The 18,048-nt window shown below is 34.9% G+C and overlaps 4 protein-coding genes across 4 annotated transcripts; 2 read left to right on the forward strand and 2 right to left on the reverse strand.

Annotated features, from left to right (window-relative positions):
* The first annotated feature begins 2,666 nt into the window (after positions 1 to 2,666).
* On the forward strand, positions 2,667 to 8,085 carry LOC127240891 (probable phospholipid-transporting ATPase 4). Its single transcript, XM_051259743.1, has 11 exons — positions 2,667 to 2,785; positions 3,268 to 5,260; positions 5,339 to 5,449; positions 5,541 to 5,817; positions 5,928 to 6,016; positions 6,082 to 6,166; positions 6,261 to 6,470; positions 6,557 to 6,682; positions 6,788 to 6,886; positions 6,996 to 7,187; positions 7,262 to 8,085. Exons 2-11 carry the CDS (start codon positions 3,456 to 3,458, stop codon positions 7,931 to 7,933), a joined length of 3,666 nt encoding a protein of 1,221 aa, XP_051115700.1. The 5' UTR covers positions 2,667 to 2,785; positions 3,268 to 3,455; the 3' UTR covers positions 7,934 to 8,085.
* A 995-nt stretch (positions 8,086 to 9,080) lies between these two features.
* On the forward strand, positions 9,081 to 12,124 carry LOC127241229 (uncharacterized). Its single transcript, XM_051260163.1, has 14 exons — positions 9,081 to 9,313; positions 9,424 to 9,464; positions 9,636 to 9,705; positions 9,792 to 9,940; positions 10,037 to 10,132; positions 10,204 to 10,274; positions 10,410 to 10,471; positions 10,567 to 10,630; positions 10,714 to 10,798; positions 10,883 to 11,009; positions 11,090 to 11,172; positions 11,242 to 11,346; positions 11,420 to 11,659; positions 11,771 to 12,124. Exons 1-14 carry the CDS (start codon positions 9,124 to 9,126, stop codon positions 11,876 to 11,878), a joined length of 1,491 nt encoding a protein of 496 aa, XP_051116120.1. The 5' UTR covers positions 9,081 to 9,123; the 3' UTR covers positions 11,879 to 12,124.
* Positions 12,125 to 12,501: 377 nt separating this feature from the next.
* Positions 12,502 to 12,834, reverse strand: LOC127239267 (uncharacterized). The gene has a single exon (XM_051257346.1). It carries the CDS (start codon positions 12,832 to 12,834, stop codon positions 12,502 to 12,504), a length of 333 nt encoding a protein of 110 aa, XP_051113303.1.
* Positions 12,835 to 16,484: 3,650 nt separating this feature from the next.
* On the reverse strand, positions 16,485 to 17,441 carry LOC127240426 (mitochondrial import inner membrane translocase subunit TIM23-1-like). Its single transcript, XM_051259122.1, has one exon. The coding sequence runs from the start codon at positions 17,371 to 17,373 to the stop codon at positions 16,798 to 16,800; it is 576 nt and encodes a 191-aa protein (XP_051115079.1). The 5' UTR covers positions 17,374 to 17,441; the 3' UTR covers positions 16,485 to 16,797.
* Between the last annotated feature and the right edge of the window lie 607 nt (positions 17,442 to 18,048).

Consider the following 18,048-nt stretch of genomic DNA (forward strand, 5'->3'; position numbering starts at 1 on the left):
ACATTTATTATTATTTTTATATTTTAACCCAATTTTCTATATTTCACGATAAAGAAAAAAAATTAACAATTTTACAAAACAAATACATCTTATATCATTTTTTTTAATAAAATATTACATAAAATATTTAAAATTATTTTAAAATTTTTAGTCAAGACCTTATAGGTCTAATGTTTTGGCATCCCATACGAGGGTTTTGATCCGGATTTGATCTCGAGAATGTAAGGTTAAAAAAATTAATTAATTATATCTATATATATATATATATTATGTAATATAATTTATATAATCAATGATGTAAGAATTACTTCCAAATTGTCTCAATTACTTTATATAAATTAATTAAATATATATATATATTATGTAATATAATTTATACAATCAATGATGTAAGAATTACTCCCAAATTGTCTCAATTACTTTATATAAATTAATTAAATATATATATATATATTATGCAATATAATTTATATAATCAATGTATGTAAGAATATAATTAATACTACCAAATTGTCTCAATAAATTGATTCAAATCCATCAAGTAATTATCTTTCTATAAATGCACTACTACAAATCCAACTCCATACCTACCTTTATTCACCCATCTTTATATATATATATATATATATTGAAAATAAAAAAAAAGTTATAAATTAATTTCGCCATGTCGCGCCGGGAGTTGTCGATGCTCTTCGTAGCACTTCTTGCGCTTTCTTGCAGCAGCAACGACTATGTTGTTCGAACGGTGGCTGCCCAATCATGCGTAGACGGTTGCGAGAACACTTTCAAACAATGCAAAAGTTCTTGCGCTATTGGCAATGAAAATTGCATCAATATTTGTCGAAAATATCGCGTGAGTTGTATAGTTGGCGGGTGTGGCAGTACTGGAGGTTTCACTTGACGAATTTTCGTCGATTGATAAATCTTGTTATTATTTAAGGTAGTTTGAAATTTGTGATTTGTAGTTGTTTGTAATGTTTCTTGTAAATGTTTTGTGTATGTTTTAATGTGTTAATGTTGTTTGATTTTGCTTTCGAAAATTTTGAAATTTTAAAAATATTAAAAAATCTAATATATAATGTGATGTTTTTTAAAGAAAAAATTATACTTCATTCGTCCCATAAGAAATGATACTATTTTCTAATTTTATCTGTTCTAAAACAAGGGTACCATTTTCTAGTTTAATAATTGTATTAACTAACTAACATAATTAATACCCTTATAACTTCCAATATATTATACAAATTCCGTTACTTTTATACATCATAAAATTTAAGAAAGACATCATTTTCACTGTAAATCAATATAATACTAATATTCAAAAATCTACGTGAAAAAACAAATGTTACCGATCTTATAGAACGGATGTAATATTAAAAGTTTAAGTAAAATTTTAAAAATTAATTTTATTAATATATTAACAAATAATTTATATTTAAAATAAAAGTATGGTCTAATAGTTTAACTCTTAACTTACAAATATCATGCGTTTTCAGGCCCGGATTGGAATTGAGCTTTTCTTGTCCGGTCCGCAAATATGTTTGGGCCGGAATGGCCCAGCATGAAAAATTGGACCGGACCAATTTACCACCTATAATGTCTAACACAACTTAATCTGTTAAATTTTTTTTAAAGGTTTTAAATTAAAAATATTTAAATTTTAAAGCATACAATTACATTATACTCTCTCAGTCCAAACAATAAGTATACAATTACTTTTGGTGCGAAGTTTAAAAATAATAATATTTTAATTATAGTGAGTAGGTAAAATTAGTGTAACAAGTATTTTATAATTGTACGTCCCAAAATAGAAATATGTATACTTTGTAACTTGATCGAGAGTACAAAATATTTAATTTTTAAAGTAGGCAATTATTTTAGTTAAATGACAAAAATGTCATAAATTTTGTGTATTTTCATTAACTAATAAGATAGAGTTTTTTTTCTTTTTTTTTAATAATGATAAAGAGAGTAAAATATATTATTGAAAAGATAAATAATTAAATCAATATAAAATAGAAAGATATACACTTAGAGTGTGTTTGTTTGAAGTTTGGATTTTGGGTTATGATTTGAATAGTAAAAATTTTGAATTTGAATAGTTGTATGATGTAATATAAATAAAATTTGATATAATGTTTTGAATGTAAAATTAATTTTTAGTATAATATTAAAAATAAAAAATAAGTGTTTGATTTGATATTTTTGGAAAAATATTTTGTGATAACGGTAGAAATTCTACAAAATCCTTCAAACAACACACACTTAGGATGCGCGGGGTTTGGATTTTGAGTTGATATAAATAAGCTTGATGATGTTTTGAATGTAAAATTAATTTTCAAGTATAATATAAAAAATAAAAAATAGGTGATTGATTTGATGTTTTTGGGAGAAAAATATTGGATAAATAGTGTAAATCCAATCCAATCCCTCAAACAAACACACTTAGAAAAAATTAAATAAATAAATAAATAAAAGAAAAAAGAAAATGAAACTAAAAATAGTTTAAATAGGGAATGGATTTGAAAATTTTAGAAAGCAAAAATGGAGGGAGAGAGAGAGCGAAGCAGAAACAGTGGTGTCGTTGGCTCGTCGCTACTATTTTTGGCTTCTCTTTCACACGCACCCACTCTCACCCATTAACCTTCTCCCCATTCCTCCTTCCTTCCTTCCCTCCATTGTCATCCCCGCCCTCCAATTACGTTTCGGTTTCCTCAGATTTCGTGGTATTCGCTCTGTTCCGCGAGACGACGGAGTCAGAGTCATCATCGCTTCATCGACTCTGGTATGATGGATTTGCGTCTTTGTCAATGCTGCATTTTGTGCTGAATTGGACATGGAATTTGGGTTTGTGTTCGTTAGCTGCAATTGTGGACACCCGAGCTGCTTTGTGTGATTATATTTACGTATGGAGTTGTTTTTTCTGCAGGAGAAGGCGTTGAATTATGCATAGCGTTTGATTATCTGCCATGGATTCGGATCTTAGTTGTGGATAATTAAAATTTGAGTCAATATAATATTTGCCTTTTCATTGAGCCTTTCAATTCAGCTTTCGATGTGATGGCGTTTAGTGAATGATTTAATCGACCTAAGTGTGTTAAAAATGTGTGAAACAGCATGGGATCTTTTCATCAATCATTATAAACAAATATATGCATTTTCAATAGCTTAAAAATTTTGTTGCCAGGACTAAATTTTGTGAAGTTATACATAAGTTGAAATGTATGTAAATGTTTTTGTTAAAATTTGTTGTCAATTTGTTTTCAGGTGATTATCTTCATAGGTAGCTTGAATTGTTTATCATAGGCATCTTGTGAGTGCGATTTCGGCCGAGCAGAGAATTCGTGGTTATGGCTGAAAGCCCTTGGCTTGCAAGGTGGAGGAAAGTGTTGTGGTTTTCTGATTGTAATTCTGTGGTAGCAAAATAACTTTGGGGGGTTCAAGCCTGTGTTCAAATGGGTCGGGGGAGGTTAAGGGCGAGGATTCGCCGGAGCCATCTTTATACATTTGGTTGCACGAAGCGCCCTGCTACTGATGACGACAAGCCACATGACTTCCAAGGGCCTGGATTTTCGAGGATTGTATACTGCAACCAACCTGAAATGCATGATCAAGAGCCACTTAAGTATTGCTCAAACTATGTTTCCACGACTAAGTACAATATCATTACTTTCCTTCCCAAGGCCTTATTCGAACAATTCAGACGTGTCGCCAACATGTACTTTCTTCTAGCTGCAATATTGTCATTAACTCCTGTATCTCCATTTTCTGCTATGAGTATGATTGCACCATTGGCCTTTGTGGTAGGATTGAGTATGGCTAAGGAAGCTCTCGAAGATTGGCGAAGGTTTATTCAGGATATGAAGGTTAATTTGCGGAAAGCTAATGTGCATAAAAAGGATGGTGTGTTTGGTCACAGGCCATGGATGAAGCTAAAGGTTGGAGATGTATTGAGAGTAGAAAAGGATAGCTTCTTTCCGGCGGATTTACTTCTTTTATCTTCTAGTTATGAAGACGGGATTTGTTATGTTGAAACCATGAACTTGGATGGCGAGACTAATTTAAAGGTGAAACGAGCCATGGAAACTACTCTATCCCTCGATGACGATGAAACTTTTAAGGACTTTAGTGCAGTGGTAAGATGTGAGGATCCTAACCCCAACCTTTACACTTTTGTTGGTAATTTGGAATATGATCGTCTGGTTTATCCTATTGACCCGAGCCAAATTCTCCTTCGAGATTCAAAGCTTCGAAACACAACTTATATCTATGGAGTTGTGATATTCACCGGCCCTGATACCAAAGCTATGCAAAATTCAACAAAATCGCCATCTAAAAGGAGTCGAGTTGAGAAACAAATGGACAAGATAATCTATGTCCTTTTCATAGTTCTGCTACTGGTCTCATTGATCAGCTCCATTGGTTTCACTGTGACGACTAAATATTATTTGCCGAATTGGTGGTATTTACGGGTTCCTGATAACAAGGGTCTATATGATCCAGGGAAGCCACTGACTTCAGGGATTTATCATCTAATCACTGCTCTCATATTGTATGGATATTTAATACCGATATCCCTTTATGTGTCGATTGAAGTTGTTAAGGTCCTTCAAGCATTGTTCATCAACCAGGATCTTCATATGTACCATGAAGAGAGTGGAACTCCGGCTGATGCACGGACTTCAAACTTAAACGAGGAGCTGGGACAAGTCGACACTGTCCTGTCTGATAAAACCGGCACATTGACATGCAACCAAATGGACTTCCTTAAATGCACCATTGCCGGCACTCCATATGGTACACGTGCTAGCGATGTAGAACTTGCTGCCGCGAAAAAGATGGCTATGGATAGAGATGATCAGAGCCAAAATGGTTCTACTAATGGAGGAGAATCTAGTGAGAAGGACTTCACCGATTCGGAAATTGAATTGGAGACTGTTATTACCTCAAAAGATGAAGATGACAAGAAGGCTGCTGTAAAGGGATTTAGCTTTGAGGATAGTCGCCTAATGAATGGGCAGTGGTTCGACAAACCGAATGCAGATGACATGTTAATGTTTTTCCGAATATTATCCATTTGCCACACTGCAATTCCCGAGCTAAATGAAGAGACAGGTGTCTTTACCTATGAGGCAGAATCACCAGATGAGGGTGCATTTCTTGTTGCTGCGAGGGAATTCGGGTTTGAGTTCTACAAAAGAACACAATCGAGCATATTTGTTCGCGAAAGATATCCTGTCTTTCAAGAGCCGATTGAAAGGTGAGTCGGTAAACAAGTAAATTCTGATTTCTGCTGTGAAGATTGCTTCTTGAAATGCAATGCTTTCTGAATTTTCAGGGAATATAAAATCCTCAATTTGTTGGATTTTACGAGCAAACGGAAGAGAATGTCTGTTATTATCAAGGATGAGAATGGTCAGATCCTTCTCCTATGCAAAGGAGCTGATAGGTGTGCTGCATTGCCATTCCTTGTTTTCAAAGCTCGAGCATTGTATTTGTTTATGTGCTTGTTACTCGAAACTGTGTTTCTTTCTTCACAGCATCATATTCGAAAGACTATCAAAGAATGGGAGAGCATACGAGGAAGCAACCACCAAGCATTTGAATGACTATGGGGAGGCCGGATTGCGAACCTTAGTTCTTGCTTACAAGAAACTTGATGAGGAAAAGTATTCTGCGTGGAACGATGAGTTTGTCAAAGCGAAAACCTCAGTAGGCGGCGACAGGGATGCAATGCTCGAACGTGTTTCTGAAATGATGGAAAAAGATTTGATACTTGTTGGTGCAACTGCTGTGGAAGACAAATTACAGAATGGAGTAAGCCATTGCATCTACAAATGCTTCAAAGATATTAACGAGCACTTTATAAGTCCACCCCTACCTTTTCTTGGCCATTCATTGTGTTTTTTCGATTATGTTGTCCACAGGTACCTCAGTGCATAGACATCCTGGCGCAGGCCGGTTTGAAAATCTGGGTTCTGACCGGCGACAAGATGGAAACAGCCATAAATATAGGGTCGGTATTTCACCTACAGAATGTGGCTTAATTTAAGTTCATACTGAAGCTCTTTCGACGTGCAGATTTGCTTGTAGTTTGCTTCGACAGGGAATGAAGCAGATATGCATATCGATGAACACAGATGCAATAGTCCCGGATTCAAAACAGGTAATTTATCTGCGCTAAAAGTATGTGTATATCGATGATTAGAGAGGGAATAAACATGTGGAAGCTCTTGTTCTGTTCTTCCTTTTCCTAGTAGGCTATAAAAGAGAATATACTCATGCAAATTATAAATGGGACACAAATGGTGAAGCTAGAAAAGGATCCAGACATGGCGTTCGCGTTGATCATCGATGGGAAGACGCTAACTTACACACTAGAGGACGACATGAAGCATCAGTTTTTGAATTTAGCCATAGGCTGTGCTTCTGTCATTTGCTGCCGTGTCTCACCGAAGCAGAAAGCTCTGGTCAGACGTTGTCTGCTTTCTTCCCTAATCGAAAATATTACTGATGTCATTCCCTGTGTTCCTCATTCGAGGTTCTTGACAAACAGGTAACAAGATTAGTAAAAGAAGGAACCGGGAAAATCACATTAGCTATTGGCGATGGCGCAAACGATGTTGGTATGATTCAGGAGGCAGATATTGGCGTCGGCATCAGCGGATGTGAAGGAATGCAGGTTGGTTCAAGAACTATAATTTTCTTGCTTCGAATCCTCGTAGAAGTTAGCTTAGGTGAAGATCTTTAGCTTAAACTGGCTGACTTAAACATCAGCTCTTTGCAGGCTGTGATGGCGAGCGACTTTGCGATCGCGCAGTTTCAGTATCTCGAGAGGCTTTTGATCGTACACGGTCATTGGTGTTACAAGCGAATCGCTCAGATGGTACTCACCGGTCATCATCAAAATCGACATTTCTTAAAAAGACATTTTCGATGGATCGAAATCAATGTTTCACCGTTCTAACTCGACTCGACCTTTTCTCGCAATGCAGATATGCTATTCCTTCTACAAAAACATCGCATTCGGGCTCACGATCTTCTACTACGAAATCTACGCGGGCTTCTCGGGACAGACAGCATACGTCGATTGGTACATGATTCTATTCAACGTCGTCCTCACTTCGCTCCCCGTCATTTCGCTCGGAGTGTTCGAGCAGGACGTCGACTCCGAAGTCTGCTTACAGGTACACATTTCACTCGAAAACTAAACATCTATTACGTAAACATCGATAGTCACTCCACTCGACACAAAATGCAGTTCCCGGCGCTGTACCAGCAGGGACCGAAGAACCTATTCTTCGACTGGTTCAGAATCTTCGGGTGGATGGGCAACGGGCTCTACACGTCGATCATGATCTTCTTCCCGTGCATCGTGATCTTCTACGACCAGGCGTTCCGCGTTGACGGGCACACAGCCGACATGACGGCTGTAGGGACCGCGATGTTCACGTGCACGATCTGTGCCGTGAACTGCCAGATCGTCCTGTCGATGTGCCACTTCACGTGGTTCCAGCACTTGCTCGTCTGGGGCAGCGTCGTGCTGTGGTATGCCTTCCTCGTTGTCTACGGCGAGCTCCCGTACTCGCTGAACGACAACGCCCACGGGATCCTCCGGGAGGTCCTGGCCCCGGCGCCGGTCTTCTGGTCGACGGCGATCGTGGTGACGCTGGCGTGCATCCTACCGTACCTCGCACATATTTGCTTCACCCGAGTCTTCAACCCGCTCGACCACCAGATCATACAGGAGATCAAGTACTACCGGCAGCACATCGAGGATAAGCACATGTGGCGCCGGGAACGGATCAAGGCGCGCGAGCCGACCAAGATCGGGTTCACCGCCCGCGTCGACGCGAAAATCCGACAGATTAAAGGTAAACTAAATAAGAGACAGTCGATTTTGAGCATTGTACAACGACACCACCATTCGTAGGTAGTTTTTTTTTGTTCTACCTTTAGGCTAGCTGGCTTCCCCTGCCATTGTTGTCTCTTCATTGTTTTGATCATCTTCATTCCTCCCTCTGGTTTTTCATTCCTTAATCTGAATTCTCAGATTTGTGTATGTATGTTTGTATAGTCATTGTTGTGAAGAAGAAGAAAAAGTTTACTTTTATGTGTATCGAAATTTAAATTCCAGCATTAACATGTATAATAGTAATATTCTCTTCCTCTCAATATTTATTATTTTTGTCCGCTTCAAAAACAATACTTCTATTTTCATAAATAATCATATTAATATAAAATTATTATTGCTATTTTTTATACTGATACATTCCGAATAAAAAAAAAAGTTTTTTATCCATATTTTTTTACTTTCAATATAAAATCAATACAACTAAGACTATAATTATGGGATGTATTATTTTATTGAAAATTGCATAGATAAAGTCAATTTTTTATTTTATTATTTTAGTCTTTAAAATTTTTATTTTTTATTTTTACGTTATTTTTTTACTTTAAATGTGAATTCAAAATATATACTTGAATAGTCTCATTTTCTAATATATATATTTTGTAAATTTTTATGTTACTTTCTAATATTTTTATAAAGGTTAAATATATATTTATTAGTCTTAATAATAGTTTCAATTTTTTAAAATACTTATATTATTATAAAATTATTTTTATTTTATTATTATTATTATTATAGATATATTATTATTTTTTTTATGTTATTACACTTATAAAATAAAATAAAAAAATTATTAATTTTTTTGTCGACTTATTATTATTTTTTAAATATAGGTGTCTTATACAAATAGGACTATTTATGAGAAATAGAGGTTTACAGTAGCAAAAAAGTAAAATGAAAAGCTAATTGACTTATATATATATATATATATATTTATTTCAAATAAGAAAACAAAGTAACGGATATGTTTTCGTTACGATATGTTTGATACATTCCCCTAATTTATCTCATTCAAATAAATTCAAAAGTACTTATTTCCGCGAAACGACGTCGTCGAGAGAACTTTTAAACAGCGGTAAAATAATTCGAAGAGCAGGGACGGACACGTAAGCAAATGCAGGGCATAAAAATGGTGACGTGTAAAAGCGTACAAAAAGAATCTACGAGTTCCGATTGGATCGAAGAAGATGACTTCCCGATAGTTTCTTCGTATGAGCAAATGTTCAGTTGCTTGTTGCTATTCTTCGCACTCTGCTCAACTCTTGGAGCTTGATTTAATTTCGGGAGATACGGGCTTGGGGATTGGATTCGAGTACCGGAGTTCGATGGAGCCGCGCGTGGCGAACAAGTTTCGATTGGGTAGGAAAATTGGGAGCGGCTCGTTTGGAGAAATTTATTTAGGTATGGTTGGTTAGGGCATTTTTTCGAGTGTAAGATTGATTTCTAGTTTGAATTTTCGTTTGGAGCTTCAATTCAGGTCTATTTTTCTGTTTGGATGATTTTTTTTGTAGGCACGGATATACAGACGGGTGAGGAGGTTGCAATCAAGCTTGTGAGTATTTCAAAATTTGTTGGAGATGGAACTGTTATTGTTTACTTGCATTGTAGTTTCAGTGGATTGTGGTTCTCTGTAATTGGATTTCTTTGTTTACTTCCATTTTTGTTGATGTTGTAAAGTGCGCCATATGCTCATTTAGTTTCTGTAAAATTCGATTATGTTCAGGAGAATGGGAAGACGAAGCATCCCCAATTGTTTTACGAGTCTAAGCTGTACAAATTACTTCACGGAGGAAGTAAAAATTCTTTTGATTTTTTGCTTTCATGTTGCAAAATTATTTGAATTCTTCTATCTTAGGTTGAAATTTGTTAATTTTGATAGATGGAATTCCAAACGTTAGGTGGTTTGGGGCTGAAGGAGACTATAATGTTCTTGTAATGGATTTATTGGGGCCTAGTCTTGAAGATTTGTTCAATGTCTGCGGCCGGAAGTTGTCTCTGAAGACTGTTCTCATGCTTGCAGATCAGATGGTAAATGTTAAATGTTCTTCTTGGTTGTGTTTTATTGAGGTTTTGGACATTTTATGCTTCAAAATGACCGTCAGGATCTCAAATATTTTCTTTCAGATTAGTCGGATTGAGTTTATTCACTCTCGATCTTTTCTGCATCGAGATATTAAGCCTGACAACTTTCTCATGGGATTGGAGCGGCGCACGAATCAGGTTCTACCATTTTCATTGAATTTTCATGTTTATAACATGCAGAATCAAGAGCATGATAATTTCATCTGCAGGTTTATGCCATTGATTTTGGACTTGCCAAGAAATATAGGGACTCGAGAACTCATCAACATATAAGATATAGGTAAGCTCTCCTCTTTGTGTGGTTATCTATAGACCATTGGTGTTGAATGGTGTCTGGCAGTATTGTATACTTTAGGTCATTTCGTATACGATTAACAGATATTAATCCATATTATAATTATTCTGTGAAATGCAGAGAAAATAAGAATCTTACCGGAACAGCCAGATATGCAAGCATGAACACTCATCTTGGCATTGGTACATGCATAGGCTTTGCATATATTTTCCCATTTTTACTGTTGAGTTGCATTGCATCTATCTTCATGTGTGATTCTGCATTGTTCGATGAATAGAACAAAGTCGCAGGGATGATCTAGAGTCACTTGGATTTGTTCTGATGTACTTCTTAAGAGGAAGGTGTGTGTGTGCAAGGGCTTGGTTGTTCATTTAATAGCGTTTAATTCTTGTGATATTTCTGGTTAATTCTCCAAAATATGTAGTCTTCCATGGCAGGGACTCAAAGCTGGAAACAAAAAACAGAAGTACGAGAAAATCAGTGAGAAAAAAGTTTCGACCTCTATAGAAGTAATTTCAGAATTTGCCGTGCTTCTGGATTGCATTGTGTTTCTAGTTGTTTCGTTACTGATTCTAAAGTTCAATCTTTTATAGGCTTTATGTCGTGGCTATCCAACTGAGTTTGCTTCTTATTTCCACTATTGTCGTTCCCTTAGATTCGAGGACAAGCCAGATTATGCTTATTTGAAGAGACTTTTTCGCGATCTTTTTATTCATGAAGGTTTTTTTAAGTTCTACTTCAGGTTTACTTCAATTCCTGTTCATTTCACCGTCATCTTATTGTTGAGCCTACCTTGGCAGGTTTCCAATTCGACTACGTATTTGACTGGACACTTTTGAAACAGCAGCAACAGCAGCTCGCGAATCCTCCATCCCAAGCTTTGGTAAGTAACTTTACTATAAAAGCTTATCTTCCTTAGCCCCAAGATGCAACATCATGAACTTTGGGACAGGACACTGCTGGTTCGAGCGGCGCTGATGCTGGAAATGTATTGAATTCTGAAAATTTGTCCAGACAGAAGGGTCCAACAGCAAACGATACTGCCATATCCAAAGAAGTAAGATTTACCTACCCCTGTCCATATATCTCCAATCTCCAAACAAACTCATTATTCATGCTATTTTCTGCAGCTACCAACATCTCATGTTTTCGAGCAAATGGAATCACTAAGGGATCTAGAATACGATAATGAGCCTTCTACACACACAGAAGATGTTCTCCCCAAATATTCCATTGTTGCACGAAGAAGTTCACCAGCACGCCCTGCACCCACACCATTGAACAACCAATCATCTAAACCCTCCAACGGAAATAATCTTGAGATTCCAATCAAGGGTGTTGAGCGTCGGAACTTTCGAAAGGATGAGAAGGTGCATTGTAGCATGACTGGTAGCACTTACCATTTCTTGTTTGTTCCCTCTGTACATATCAGAATGCTTTCGATCTAGCACTAATAAGAAGATATCTGTTGCTATATCCAGCAAATACATCATCCACGGCCGCAGTTTGGCGTTGGTACGTTGATCAGATTGTTTAAGAAGTGCATAGTATTCAAGATTCCATCAATCCATTCAAGACAGCACAAGTGAGGTTCACTCTGCTCCACCCCCTTGGTAAATCTCGACTTAAGTTGACATCCCGCATACTTTTCTTTTGCGCAGTACATACTCGATTCTTTTGCTATGCCAATATAATGCTCGAAAATTGCATAAAGATAAATGGTTATTTGAAGTACATAAGCATAGGTTGCCCTCATCGCGCCTTTTAAATACAGATGTACATAATAGAGTATTCCCAAATTCTTCTTGCTGCCTGATTTAATTTCGAACGCTTCTTGCTAAAAAACTACTAACACGCTCGAGTAACCGGATCATAGCTGTTGAAATCTCGAAAAATAACCTCCTGCTGACCAATTAACATTTCTTGCTCTTAACCCTCTAAAGTTTGTGTTAATTCTTGATCACTTTGATGCCATTCTTGATTACTAACATGCTAGTTTAGTGCAGTTCATGTTTTAGAAGCTTTATTTACATTCAATACCTATTTTCTTGGTTCTGTTCTAGAAACAAAATTGAAAAATCAATGAACATCCCAAGCTTCTTAACATCAAAGGCATTAGGGCACAATCTTCCCCTAAATGCCAACAATCTTATTGAAAAATAGAACAGGCAAAACACCAAATTACAATAAATAAAAAAAGTAAAAACAAAAATCACCAGAATCCATGAACAACAACATCTTTAATCCATCTGAAGCTCTTTCTAAAAGAGTTCTTGAGTCTGCCCTCCACCCCATATGCCTTGTACCCTGCAACTCTCTTCTTCCTCTGCAACTCAGGGTCGATTGTGAAACCCTTAGATGACTTACTCCCTTTCTTCCCTTTCACCATTTCCTTGAAATTGTTGTTGTTATAACTGTTCTGATTCTGGGATGTTGATGGGTTGTAATCTGATGTGCTGTAGCTTCGAAGATCATACATACTTATGGGTTGTTGATTTCTTGCATAATCTTCTCTGCTCGATCTGGATCTTGAATAGTTATCCATCTTTTAAAGATTAGATTAGATTCGATTTTGATTTTGAAGTTTAGATTTTCGGACAAGAAAGATCCCTTTCTGAGATCAGTTCTTGGCCTTGGGGGGGGGGGGGAATTTCGGCCACTCTGTTCTTGCAGCTTCTCTTTTGTTTGTTTGTTTTTGTTTTAGGGCTGATGGGGGCCGGTTCTTGGGGGGTCCCGGACCCCCCCGGGAACAGACTCATCCACACCGTACATCGGGTGGATCTAATATTCTAACATAATTGAGTCCAACCAGAATTTCCGTAGAGTGGAATATCTTAAAAGCTCCCCCATGTGATGATGTTAATCATGTTGTCATAACTGTATTATTATTATTATTATTATTATTATTATTATTATTATTATTATTATTATTATTATTATTATTATTATTATTATTATTATTGTTATTATTATTATTATTACCTAAAACTCAACCTAATTACCTAAACATGAGGAAATTCTGAAACCATTATAGGTATGACTTATTCTTGACTTTTTTTGGTTACTAAGGATTTCTTGCTCTTATAATTAATTATTTATATAAATATACAATTTATTACTACATTTAATTACTATCTAAACACAAATCATAAACATAAAAACAAATACAAATGGAGTACATTGTTTAGTTTTTGTTATTGTGCTCTTTTTTATATTTTAAAATGAAATAAGTGTTGAATTAATTTTTTTTAAATGAATACAAAATATATATGTATATATATATAAAGGAAAAAACCCAGAATAAACAAATTTTGTATATACTGTTTTATTTATTTTCAAAAAATGGTAGCTATAAACCATTGCTTTAAAGTTTGAGAATAATAAAAATTAAAATAAAAATAATATATGATATAATATAAAAATAATTTTACAATATATTAAATAAAACTAAACATTTAATACAATAATTTTGGAAAAATATTTTTGATAAATTATGTGTAACCGAAAACTAAATAAAGTAATAGACCCAACAGTTTTATAATTTAGTATTTTTAAATGTGACAATAATCTATAAATATTATTAAAAAAATTATAATATACAAACATATTAATATAATAAATAATTTTATATTATTATATAATTTTTCATATTTAAAAAAAAAAACATATATATTAAAAAATACTCCTTCCGTTCCCAAACAAGGTGCAACATGCTTTTGGCACGGGTTTTTTAGGTGGGTAGTATTAAATAGAATAATTTAGAAATTAGGTGATGCGATGGAAAGAGAAATATATATTTTATTTTTTTTATTTGGATGATTTGAGAAGATAAAGTGTGAGGTAGAGATTAACTATAATTAATTATTTTCTATTTTGAAAATATGTTTGAGACATATATAAAATGAAATATTCCAGAATGTTTGAGACGGAGAAAAAAATAAACAAACTGTGTCACCATCTTATCAATTTGTCTAACTAGAATCATATAAAATGCATATATTTTTCGTGGGATAGTAAACTATGGGAACTCATGTTATAAAATTCAACCATATCTGTCTCTCTCTCCTCATCATTGACCAAATCTACCTTTTATTTCACTACATATAATTCTTTTCTTTTCTTTTCTTTTATGATTATATTGAATACATTACTGAACTAATTTTGTCTTAAGTCATCACATATAAAATACACAAGCAATATATAATATGTTAAATAAGCTGAATGTGTTGCTAAAATAATAATAGCATATGTTAATTAGGACTATGCATGATGATGATTCGGGACAGGACTTTCTTACGCACATGTAAAGTGAACTCCTAAGTGTTTTTAGTAATAAAAATTAAATAATATTTTATACTCCTTTCGCCTCACCTAGTGTATCCGTTGACACAAAAATTTAAGATAAATATAATTAATAAATAATTACAAATATATTAATAAAAATAATAAATTAAAATTAAGATAATTAATTAATTTAATTAAAATTTAAAATATATAAAAATTAAAAATAAAATTAAAATATATAATTATTTTTAAAAAATAAAATAAAATGAGATATGACGTGTGTGACACAATTTTCTATGAATATTACTAAAATATACAATATATAAATATATTAATACAAACATATATATTTTATATATTCACAAAAAATTAATAATTTAATACAAAATATTACCCCATTCACCTCAACTACTTATACCACTATAGCTCCGTTATAGAGATTGGACTTGTGTGACCGTGATGTCATAGGTTCAGACCCTAATAAACTTGTAAACGAATAAAATTATCCCAAATTTAGGAGACAACGAATGATATAATTATCCCAAATCAAAAGAATGTTTTTTTTATATTATTTATAAGATTTCACGAATTTAACATAAAAACCATCCAATACAAAGTAAACATTCACTAAATTGTTGACCTTTTGTAGCTTTTTATGTGCAGATAGAATATAAATAGTATATATATCATGTAAAAATACGTATATTATATATATATATATTTAATAATATTTATAAAAAATTGTATAAATAAATAAAAATAAAAATAAAAAATAAAAAATTGATTAACTATTGGCAATACAAAATTCCTACTATAGACAAAAAATCTGCAATATCTCGCATACAGGAAATCAAATCATTTCCACATACATACACCCTTCCAAATTAACCCTCTGTTTATATACATATTTCCATTTTTAAGTCTGAGCATATTATTTACTAAGAGCAATTTTTTCAGAAAACATCAAATAAAATAACCTATTTTCTCTCAACATCGACTTATTATTATTTTCAAAATTCTCTTAAACTTGAAAACTTCCAAAAAAAAGCCTAAATTTCATTCAAAACATCACATCCAACTTCTATTTACCATTCGAATTCAGCGTCACATAAACACCGGAATGAAAAAGACCATCAACAAGCCAACCATGGGAGTAACACCACAAGGTATGTATACTTTAGATACTTAAATTACATACACATATCATATCACTATACTTTTTCCGAAATGAAATCACTAAATTCATAACCACATTACCTTTCTCCGTATCCAAAATCCCTAATTCAAGTGACGGAAAAACTTCTATCATAACTCGTCCTCAATACTATAATCTATCTCAACACTCCGAAAGATTATGGCAACTTTTTACGCAATGAAATCACTAAATTCATAACTATAATAACTTTTCTCCGTATCCAACATCTCTAATCACATCCCTTTGTTGAAACCAACCTATAAAATTCAAGTGACATAAAAACTTCTATCATAACTCGTCCTCAAAACTATAATCTATCTAAACACCCCGAAAGACTATGGCAACTTTTTACGCAATGAAATCACTAAATTCATAACTATACTAACTTTTCGCCGTATCCAACATCCCTAACCACATCCAATTGCTCAAACCATTCTACTCAATTCAAGTGACGTAAAAACTTCTACCATAACTCGTCCTCAAAACTATAATTCATCTCAACAATCCGAAAGACTATGGCAACTATTAAATGTATGATGCTAGATTACCCCTCAACAAGAAACTATGAAATTTTAGCATATCATCAAACCTATAACCGGCTATGCAAAAAGACAACAGCCAACAATCGAACTATAACAAATGCAAGAGCAAATTCATATCTTCAAATATCGAAAACAACAACAACTATATCAATAGGATGATATCATATCATGAAATTAAAAACAATGCCCCACATCAATGTTCCTCATGGATTTATTCAAGAAATCATGCCCTGTTTTCAGATAACATGACAAATTACACCACCAAGACGATTGCGGGCGTGTCGAATTGTCGATATTATATACGAACAATAATGAATGATCCTTGCATTATCTGTAGGCTACTAACTCAATTCTCATCATCTAATCAGTTTATCAAAAAATTTGCAGTTCCAAAGACCACATGGATTGTTAATTCATCAATTAATAAGATCACCAAAGCAACAGAAAGAAGAAGAATGATTATGGAAATTCGGAGAAGAAAACTTCCCTAAATCGGCACATAGCGCTTCAAAGCTTGTTTCCCGGTGACGACGACCCCCACAACCACTCCGCCGATCGCGCCGGCCACGGCGGCGGACCTCGGCCCCGCCGCCGCCTTGTATAGAGCTCCGGTCCCCAACCCCGCCACCACGCTGTTAATAACGTCGTCCGCGTCCCGCACCGCCACCATACCGCTCTCCAGGGCGGCGTACATCAGTCCGATGACGCCGCAGCGGTTACCAATCTGCCGTCCGGCGTGCCCCGACCCGTTCAGGATCCGATTGATTTTCAGTTTCAGAGTATCGGACGGCTCGATCGACTTCACGCCGGTGGCTAAACCCTTGGCGGCGCCGCCCGTCGCTCCAGCGAGATATCCGATCCCCGTGTAGTAGGTCAGATTCTCTCCCCAGGATCGGCGCTGTGCGACGGCTTCCTCCTGGAACAGGTACTCCGGCGAGGTCGGCAAATTGTACATCGTCCGCGTAGGGATGTTCAAATCCTGATATGGATTGTACAGACGGCGATTCTGGCTGTTTTCCTCATCGGCGATTCCTTGACTTGGCGCACGCGGCTGATACGCCATGGCAAAATTTCAAGCTCTAGGGTTTCACACAACAGATTATTCGTTCTGAGAAAGGAAAGTTTCAACTGGGAAGAAATATACAAACCGGTCTGAGTCAAAAGTCGGCGAACTTAACTGGCCCGGTCCGGTCCGGTCCGGTCCTGTCCTGAACGCCTCAAAGTAGGGCAAATGATATATATAAAATATTTTACTGCTTCGTAATTAAGTATCTGTTTGCTTTTTATATGGTAATTTTAGAAATATTAGTATTATATTGGGATATAATAGGAATAAAGTAGAAATGAGTAAAATAACCTTATTAGTATTGTGTTATATAAAAGCAGGGTCGTCTCGGACTTTTTTTAGATCCTGAGTGAAAGTAAATTATAGGCCTTACAAATACTGTATTTTTAATAATATTACTGATTGGCGTTGGACAAGATATTGAACGTGATCGCTTAGACAATGTCAATTGAGAAAAGAAAGATGAAAGACAGTCTGTTTGAAAGTTCGGAAAACAAGAACTGAAAGAGGGTTAAAGATATAAGAAAAAAGATGAGGCAAGTTTGATCGAGTTGCTGGACACAATGCAATAAGGTGTAAGATAAAGAAGGGTAGACGATTAGAAAGAAATAAAAAATATATATATGATTAAAAATTAAAATTTAATTTTAATATTAAATATGATAATTATAA

This window comes from Andrographis paniculata, unplaced genomic scaffold (assembly GCF_009805555.1).
Source record: "Andrographis paniculata isolate CXL003 unplaced genomic scaffold, ASM980555v1 Contig18END, whole genome shotgun sequence".
Classification (NCBI taxonomy): Eukaryota; Viridiplantae; Streptophyta; class Magnoliopsida; order Lamiales; family Acanthaceae; genus Andrographis; species Andrographis paniculata.